The sequence below is a fragment of the Fistularia commersonii genome, chromosome 1, assembly GCF_037954325.1.
Source record: "Fistularia commersonii isolate RoL2024-O1a breed Wild chromosome 1, RoL_Fcom_v1.0, whole genome shotgun sequence".
NCBI lineage: Eukaryota > Metazoa > Chordata > Actinopteri > Syngnathiformes > Fistulariidae > Fistularia > Fistularia commersonii.
Window position 1 is genome coordinate 22,894,572 of NC_141284.1, and position 9,591 is coordinate 22,904,162.

At 46.3% G+C, this 9,591-nt stretch overlaps 2 protein-coding genes across 2 annotated transcripts; both read left to right on the forward strand.

The window, feature by feature from the left end:
• Positions 1-3,306, forward strand: LOC147237858 (actin, alpha cardiac muscle 1). The gene is made up of 7 exons (XM_086155089.1): positions 1-62; positions 505-643; positions 1,016-1,340; positions 1,415-1,576; positions 1,690-1,881; positions 2,770-2,951; positions 3,033-3,306. Exons 2-7 carry the CDS (start codon positions 515-517, stop codon positions 3,174-3,176), a joined length of 1,134 nt encoding a protein of 377 aa, XP_086011215.1. The 5' UTR covers positions 1-62; positions 505-514; the 3' UTR covers positions 3,177-3,306.
• Positions 3,307-4,379: 1,073 nt separating this feature from the next.
• LOC147237859 (gap junction delta-2 protein) lies at positions 4,380-7,701 on the forward strand. The gene is made up of 2 exons (XM_086155104.1): positions 4,380-4,785; positions 5,567-7,701. Exons 1-2 carry the CDS (start codon positions 4,715-4,717, stop codon positions 6,408-6,410), a joined length of 915 nt encoding a protein of 304 aa, XP_086011230.1. The 5' UTR covers positions 4,380-4,714; the 3' UTR covers positions 6,411-7,701.
• Positions 7,702-9,591: the final 1,890 nt, after the last annotated feature.

The window sequence follows — 9,591 nt, forward strand, 5'->3', positions numbered from 1 at the left end:
CCGGGTCGGCCATCACCACCCCTGGTTTACACACTCAAGATCCGGCGCCTGTTGCTGATCTGGTGAGTACACAGGCTGACTGAGGGAGGACTGAATACAGACAACTGCGGATTTCTCAAGAGAGGCCAGATACAGGATTTTAACACCGAGCGTTTTCATCCAAACGCTCAACTAACTGTATTGTCGTCTAACCAGAGCAGCGGTCGATCTCGACACAATTGGCCTGCCACCCACTATTTTCTGTTGATGTTGGATTACAGTTGGTACGTACTAAAACAAGTGAACTCATCTTCAATGTTTACTGAGACCTATACTTGTGTTTTAAAAACATGACCAATAACATCAAATACTAACCCTACTATTATATATTACTGGATTTTTGACATATTTAGTTGATGAGTGAAGCTTCCAAAAACATCATCAGCCACCGATCGTACAATCGTGGTATTCCGCAGCTGGATGTAACAATACCTTTGCGTTCTTGCACGTTCAAACGTGTTGCAGAGCTAACGCCATGTGCGACGACGAAGAGACCACCGCCCTGGTGTGCGACAACGGCTCCGGCCTGGTCAAGGCTGGCTTCGCCGGAGATGACGCGCCCCGTGCCGTGTTTCCTTCCATCGTGGGTCGCCCCCGGCACCAGGTAAAGGAAACGCAGTATTAACTGCAGGGGGGGATATATAATAGTATTTATAATTATATCATAATTTTATATATAACATTCTATTGCCTGAAAGCAGTTTCCATTGCAGCGAAGCCACAATAACGCACCAATATTGTCAGATGTCAGACTTTTTATTCACATAGCGCCAAATCACGACAGAGTTGTCCCGCGACATCTTCCATGTAGAGCAGGTCCGGACCACACTATTTGAAATGATTCACAGAAACCCGACATCCCCCCGTGAGCAATCGCTTAGACGGATTTCTTTCTGGGCGGACTTCTGCCTCCGCCGGCACAAATTACATTTGCGGGGATGGTCTCAGAGCACTGATCACTGATCTTCCACATCAGGGCGTCATGGTAGGTATGGGCCAGAAGGACTCCTACGTGGGGGACGAGGCTCAGAGCAAGAGGGGCATCCTGACGTTGAAGTACCCCATCGAGCACGGCATCATTACCAACTGGGACGACATGGAGAAGATCTGGCACCACACCTTCTACAACGAACTGCGCGTGGCCCCCGAGGAGCACCCCACCTTGCTGACAGAGGCTCCGCTCAACCCCAAGGCAAACAGAGAGAAGATGACCCAGATCATGTTCGAGACTTTCAACGTCCCCGCCATGTACGTGGCCATCCAGGCTGTGCTGTCCCTCTACGCCTCTGGTCGTACCACAGGTATGGCGCCATTCACAGGAACGTTTCCTTCAGCGAACGAGCCGATGAATTGAGAACCGGATGAACTCACCCAGGTATTGTCTTGGACTCCGGCGACGGCGTCACTCACAATGTGCCGATCTACGAGGGTTACGCTCTCCCCCACGCCATCATGCGTCTGGATCTTGCCGGTCGGGATCTCACGGATTACCTCATGAAGATCCTCACTGAGAGAGGATACTCTTTTGTAACAACTGGTGAGTGTGAAGTCCAGATTACAGAATATCATTCTGTCTGCCTATCTATCTATACATACATACATAAATACATAGTTAACTGATGTAAAATGATCAATTAATGATCGCATCAGCTGAGCGTGAGATCGTGCGTGACATCAAGGAGAAGCTGTGCTACGTGGCCCTGGACTTTGAGAACGAGATGGCCACCGCCGCCTCCTCTTCATCCCTGGAGAAGAGCTACGAGTTGCCCGACGGCCAGGTCATCACCATCGGCAACGAGCGCTTCCGGTGCCCGGAGACTCTCTTCCAGCCCTCGTTCATTGGTGTGTAAATCAAGGTTGCGTTGAGAGGCGCTTCTCATCCGTAACACTTTTCCTTGACTTGTATATATATATATATATATATATATATATATATATATATATATATATATGTATATATATATATGTATATACACAGTTATATTTATAATCTAATATATATACAACATAATATAATATAATTATATATTACATATAACATAGTATAATATTATATATAGTTAGTATATGATTTAATATTACAATATTATATATTATAATATATATAATTATAATATATATTTAACCACACCTCCATTGTACTCCTTGTTCGAAGGTTTTTAGTATCCAATACTTTTTAACATACATATATAATCAAATCAAAAGAAACATTGCATACTAAAAGGTATATACATATACATGTATATATACATATACACATACACAAACTTTACATATATACACTGTATAGATAGTGTATATATGATATACATATATCTAGTATATATATATGTATATATATACATATATGTATGGATATTATCTATATCTTAGTGTGAAATGATTTTTAATACAATTTAATTCATGAAAAACCCATTCTATTCGGTGACCAAGTTCTTTTACTATTCCATGAGTTTTCTTTATTTGAACAGAATGAACAAAATTTGAATTTAACAGTGAATCTTACTGAAAATGTAATAAATTGTGTTTCCGTTTGATTGTTTTAATGCCGGTTTTTCATGAGCAAAAAAAAAGAAAAGAAAACAAAACAGGCGAGCAGCTGTCGGGAGCTGTCCGTTTCAGCACCTGTTACAGCAGCTGACGGCGGTGTCAGATGTGTGTGCGAGTGTATGTATGTGTGTGCGTGTGTGTGTTGAAAGTGCACTAACTTTGTCTGCTGTGTTTGCACAGGCATGGAATCAGCCGGCATCCACGAAACCACTTACAACAGCATCATGAAGTGTGACATTGACATTCGGAAGGACCTGTACGCCAACAACGTCCTTTCCGGCGGCACCACCATGTACCCGGGGATCGCTGATCGAATGCAGAAGGAGATCACTGCCCTGGCACCGAGCACCATGAAGATCAAGGTGTGACATTTTTTGGAGACAGGAAAAAAAACCCAACCACTATTTAAGTTTATATATATCTAAACGTGCGTTTGCCTGCAGATCATCGCCCCACCAGAAAGGAAGTACTCCGTCTGGATCGGCGGCTCCATCCTCGCCTCCCTGTCCACTTTCCAGCAGATGTGGATCAGCAAGCAGGAGTACGACGAGGCTGGACCCTCCATCGTCCACAGAAAGTGCTTCTGATCCCCTCCGTCCCTCCGTCCCTCCGTCCCTCCGTGCTGAAGTCTCAGCCCAATTATTTGTTAACGCTCAAGTGCGATTTATATATAAATGTAGCTTTATAAATAAATAAACAAACAGAAAAAAACAGAAACAAGGACTTGTAATATGGGCCTCCAACCAACACCTCAATTTTCTTCTTGGGCGGGGGGAGGGGTATTAAAACTAAACATGCCAAGTGCAGGTATATGATCATAATGGCTACTACTTCTAAATTATCATCAAAGAATAAGAATAGTCATACATTTTTATGCGTATCGTGTATTTGAAATTATCATTATTACTATGGGTTTCCAGGTGTGTTTCACCTTGGATTTTGGCACAGGGGTCAGTATCATCTTGTCCTCTGCATTTCTAAATATTATTACCATTATATTCATGAGTAACATAATTATTATCATTACTATTACAAGTATTATTACGATTAATAGTAGTATTATCATTGTGCTTGTTGTTGTTATAATCATTAGTAGTATTAGTAATATTCCTATTATTGTTATTAGCAGAGACATCATAGAGGAAGGCAAGCTGTTCTGTACATCCACCCGTCCTAAGATGGGCCTTCACATTGCCTCTGTAACAAGAATATCATCAATATCGATGTTGGAGGTGGGGACTTGCAGTGGTCTGCAACGTGGGTGGAGATACCCCCCCCCCCCCCCCCCCCCCCCCCCCCCCCCGCGCCCTTCAGCATGGAGGCTTAAACCTCCCAAAGGAGGTTGTTCCCCGTTTTAATAGCCGGTAAATTAACGGGCTGCAAATTTCCGTGTAGTGTGATGGGTAATATGATGAGTACGGAGACGGTCAAACCTCCAAAACCGGATGTCACCTTGACCCCCTCCAGCCCTCCAGTGCGCAGGACATGTTGCATCCTTCCGGAAGGACGCTGCTCTTTTGGTGCAAACGCTGGCAAGGTTTGTGGGTTCGATTCCCACGGCGCGCTAAACAACAACCCTCCACGGACAACGGGAGGAGGAGAATGGTTGAAAAAAAAAGACAAAAAAAAAAAAAAACCTCATGGCTGCGCTCCAGCGACCTGGCTTCGCGTTCGTGACGCATGGGCGGGGGCGGGTTGGGAGGGGGGGGGACTACTTAAAGGCGGATTAACGCCGGCAAGACATTAAATCCAACCGCCCTCCGTCCGCGGCGCAGCGCGCAGCCCCGGTTAGGCTCATGTGAAGATCGGGAAGCTTTTTTCGGCGACGAGCCCCCCTTTCGGACTCCCATGACCGGGAACGGCGCGGCGAGGCGCTCTGCACACACGGCGGGACGCCCGCTGCGCGCACGGCTCGGACCCGGGCGGAGAGGGCGCGGAGACGCGGCCAGGAACGGCGGCGGCGGCACCGGCGGCCGCGGCATCCCGTGACTGACGGACCGGACGCTCTGGAGGAGGAGGAGGAGGAGGAGAAGAAGAAAAAGCGGCGCGGGAGACCGAGCGCGATTTTTTTCGAGGGATTTGAGCAGAGTGCCGTCGCGCCCTCGGCTCCTCCGGATGCTCAGAAATGGGGGAATGGACTATACTAGAGAGGCTCCTGGAGGCTGCTGTCCAGCAGCACTCTACTATGATAGGAAGGTAAGAAGCAGGAGAACCGGCAGAAGAAACGCAGCAGCCTCCAGGATCGTCTTTAGCATGGTCCCCGGTCCCCCGTTCCTGTCTTGAAGATCTTCCACAGCATGGCTCCTGGTTCTCGGTGTCTTGTGTGGTGGACCCCCAAACCCCCACCCCACCCACCCGATCCCCACCGTCCACCCTTCTCTTTTTACTCCACAGAATTTACCCCTCACCCCCACCTCACACCACCGACACCCTATCCTCCCCCGACCGGGTAAAAAGACAGGAGCAGCAGCAGCAGCAGCAGCAGCAGCATTATCGAAACCAAACTTCACCGACCGTTTTTCATGCCTCCGGCTTCCACTTCCACGTAGTTTGTGGAGTTCATGCACGGTGGCCGGTTCGGGGGCAGGGAGACGTGTCAGCGTGGGCTAGAGAGCGAGAGTGGGATAGAGTGGGAGAGAGTGGGAGCACTCTCCATTTTTGCATTGAAGCGCATCACACAGGTGTAACTAAAGCATCACCTCAGATATTAAATCACACGCACACGCACACGCACGTGCACACACACTCACCCACACAAAGGAAGAGGAATCTCACGGTAAGAAACATCTTCCAGCTTTCAGCACCGGACAGCTCCCCTGAAATTCCCCCTCCTCCTCCTCCTCCTCCTCCTTCTCCTCCTCCTCCTCCTTCTCCCCCTCCTCCTCCTGGTCAGCAGTTATTTTCACCTCTGTTTGTTTGTTTGCTTTGTTTTTTTTTTTTGTTTGGTTTTTGTTTCCCTTTTTTTTTTTTTTTTTAGGATCCTACTAACAGTGGTGGTCATCTTCCGGATTCTAATCGTAGCCATAGTCGGGGAGACCGTGTATGATGACGAGCAGACCATGTTCGTGTGTAACACCTTGCAGCCGGGTTGCAACCAGGCGTGCTACGACAAGGCTTTCCCCATCTCGCACATCCGATACTGGGTGTTCCAGATCATCATGGTCTGCACCCCGAGCCTCTGCTTCATCACCTACTCAGTGCACCAGTCGGCCAAGCAGAAGGAGCGCCGCTACTCCACCGTCTACCTGACGCTGGACAAGGACCAAGATTCGCTGAAGCGCGACGAAAGCAAGAAGATCAAGAATACCATCGTGAACGGAGTACTTCAGAACACGGAGAACTCCACCAAGGAAGCGGAGCCGGACTGCCTGGAGGTCAAGGAGATCCCCAATTCGGCCATGAGAACTACAAAGTCCAAAATGAGGCGCCAGGAGGGCATCTCCAGGTTTTACATCATACAGGTGGTTTTCAGAAACGCGCTGGAGATAGGCTTTTTGGTTGGTCAGTACTTCCTGTACGGATTCAACGTCCCGTCCGTGTACGAGTGCGACCGCTACCCCTGCATCAAAGACGTCGAGTGCTACGTCTCCAGACCCACGGAGAAGACCGTGTTCCTGGTGTTCATGTTCGCGGTCAGCGGGTTCTGCGTGGTGCTGAACCTGGCCGAACTCAACCACCTGGGCTGGAGGAAAATCAAAACGGCCGTGCGTGGCGTGCAGGCCCGCCGGAAGTCCATATACGAGATCCGCAACAAGGACCTGCCCAGGATGAGCGTGCCCAATTTCGGACGCACTCAGTCCAGTGACTCGGCGTACGTGTAGCCCCGGAGAGACGAGACCCCGCGAACACCCTACGGGGGACGAGATGAGAAAAACAAAAAAACTATAAAAGTGGGCATCATTTTCATTTTGTTCTCATTCCCTCGGTCTTTTCGGGACCCTCGCCGCAGGCATGCGGCGCACGTCCGCCGACTTCTCACTGCGACAACCCCTCTCTGAGCAGGCCTGGCGTTTGCACTGCACGAGAGGGCGAACGGAGGCGTTCGCGTGTTCGCCCCTTTGCCAGGGGCAGTACTATGAAGAGAGTCGATGCAAACAGTATTTGCACTATAAAAATCAAAAAAAAGGCGAACACCCCCCTTTCCCCCGGGGGGGAGACTGACCCTTATCCAAAAAAAAAGCGACCTTCCGATTCTCTCAAAGGACACGATTTCTCTCCACCTGTTTTACGCACCGACCTGAATACTTGGCACCATGCACAAAAGGAGAAATCCAGATTTATCTGCGCATAGATAGATGACTCCTTACCGACTAAGGTTTAACACATCAGCGTAATTCATGTCTTTTTTTCGTTGTCGTTGCCTGTGTTGCACCACTGACCTTAACATGTAACCACTCCATTGCTCAATAGCTACTTGCAAACAGTACCTGGTGAATTTGCTGCAAACGCTAACGTCTGTGACTTCCTTAATTTCTGACACACCAAAGCGCCCACTGCTTTTATTTGTGAAGTGTTTTATTCTGGCTATTATTTATCTTTTTAATTTATTTATTTGTGTGTAATCAAGTGCCATACTTGTATATAAACATAATATATGTATACATATAAATATATAAATATATGAATATATAATAATCATCACGAGAGCTGATGCCCCCTCTGCTTGGATTTATGCTAAATGCCGCCCCGGCTGCTTTGTTTGCTTTCAAGAGGTATTTGTGATTTTAAATGAAAAAGAAAAGACAAAAAAGGTGAAAAAATATATCCAAGTTTTCTCCATCTTATTTTGCAAATGACTGGAAAAAATGAAATGCGAGATTCTTTTTATTTTATATATACATATATACGTATATATGTGTATATATATATATATATATATATATAAATACCCCGAATCAAAGCTGGTCTAAACTGGAAGTAGCACAAATTGACATTTTTATCAAAGAATGGGCAGTAGAAATATGCTCTGGTGCTACAGTTTTTCATAAAAGAGAAAAAAAAAAGAATTTTAATTGTAACCAAAAAAAAAAAAACAATCAGAATAAATAATGAAGTCTTTTTTTTCTGTGGTAAAAATAAACAAATAAAAGTGGGATTCATGTACACCAGAAATGTGTGCGTTGCAGTGCTTTGTGTGTGCCGCTCCAGCGATGTGTGTGTTCACCGAGACCATCACGAAGATATCTAATGGAAGTTTTGCCTTGGTGCAGTCATTTAAGCCACACCCACGCTGAAGAGAGAGCGAGATAGAGAGGGAGAGAGAGAAAAAAAAAAAAAGGGCCGACTGCAGGACACACCTTGCACAGGACCCCCCACCGCAATGTGTTGCAACACCGGTGCTGCATCTGTGAGGCACATCAATACTTAAATATTCCATAAAAAGAGAGCCGGCTAAGGAACTTTTTCATCTACATGCCACGCATTGAATTTAGTATGTGGTATCCAGCGCATCCGCAGTGCTTCAGCGAGAAGTTAGTTTCTCCGGTGCCCTTGTATTGTCCACAGGAAAAAAAGAGAAAAAAAAAGGAAGGAAGAAAACAAGAAAAAAAAAAAAAGATCGTAATTCTGAATAGCGATGATCAATTCCGCCCACCCCACTATTTTGGCCTGAATTGAGGGGAAGTTTGCGTTTCCGTCATGAAGGTCACGCCGTAGGCAACCGAAATGAGACAAGGAGGATATAAACAAAGCAAATGAGAGAGATATTTGTAATTGGATCGCTTTTTTTCTTAATCCCCTCTGCTGTGATTTCTCCTTCAGTTATGAACTGTAAAAAAAAAAGGAAAAGTGAGAAGAAGAAAGTAGAAGTTCCCTTTTGATGCAATGCAGGGCCTTTTTTTCCTTTCTCTCATCTTTGCCTCTTTTCCAGGAATCGCTGCTTGAAATGCGGCAAACACATAAAAAAAAACTACTCTGGTGGAATAAAAAAAAGGAACGCATTTGCCTGTCGTTTACATCCCCGGTGCATCATAGATGTAAGAGGAGATTATTCTTTGCATGCACGTCTTTACAGGTCACACAAAGTGCTGGGCTGGTGGACGGTAGAGAAAACACACATGATGATTCACTCACTGCGGGTTTGCACGTCTGAGACAACGCTCCATACAGAGATGTAATCATGTCACAGACCTGGGTATCTACTGATCGTAGCCACTGTGACAACCGCAGCGGAACACAACAACAGCTATTCTTGGACCGTGAGCCAAAAAAAACGCAGGAGCTACAGCGGTGAACTGTGCTTGCGGGCCGTCATGTCCAAGACGGGGATTCTAAATGCTATCGATCCCGTCAGGTGAGGGATTTCCAAAAATACGAGCAGGTATGTTTTATGCATCACGGACGGCTCGTTCTACAATCAACTGAGCTCCGTCCACTTGGATTCATCACAAAACGTCATCCATCTTACTGGCGCAGAGCTGTTTACTCTCATTCAATAGAGGTGTGCTTTGTCAAGGACCGTGTTTAACATCCCAATTGCCTATTTAAAAAAAAAAAAAAAAGGCATTTGCCTTTTTAAAAAGTGTGTCAGGCGGCACGGCGGCGCAGCGTTAATCGTTTCTGTCCCACAGCTATAAGGCACCTGGTTGGATTCCAACATGGGGCCGTTCTGTGTGGAGTCTCTATTTTCTCTCTGTGGGTTTCCTCCCACAATCCAAACGTAAGTTCATTGGATACCCCAAAACACCCAGACGGGGGGAACCAGAGAATGAATGGCTTTATGTCTCTTTTTGTGTGAATGACAGGATGAATGGCTGTTTGTCTTTGCATGATATGTGAATGGACACATGAAGGGCTATATGTCTCTTTATGACATGTGAAAATGTGATCCGCATCTCTTGCCCAATGACAGCTGGGATAACCTCACCCCCCCACCCTGAATGCAGGATTGGCAATACAGCTAATGAATGAATGAACATAACTATCTAAAAAAACCCACAACCATTTATTCAATTAGTGGACCTAAACACAGTTTTGCATTTTGTAGTCTACTATACTCTTTTG

Bases quoted from the DNA above. Each gene is read 5' to 3' on its own strand.
- LOC147237858 (XM_086155089.1), top strand. From the start codon at position 515: ATGTGCGACGACGAAGAGACCACCGCCCTGGTGTGCGACAACGGCTCC. The intron at 644-1,015 runs GTAAAGGAAACG...CTTCCACATCAG, and splicing joins TGGGTCGCCCCCGGCACCAG to GGCGTCATGGTAGGTATGGG. The intron at 1,882-2,769 runs GTGTGTAAATCA...GTGTTTGCACAG, and splicing joins CTTCCAGCCCTCGTTCATTG to GCATGGAATCAGCCGGCATC.
- LOC147237859 (XM_086155104.1), top strand. From the start codon at position 4,715: ATGGGGGAATGGACTATACTAGAGAGGCTCCTGGAGGCTGCTGTCCAG. The intron at 4,786-5,566 runs GTAAGAAGCAGG...TTTTTTTTTTAG, and splicing joins CACTCTACTATGATAGGAAG to GATCCTACTAACAGTGGTGG.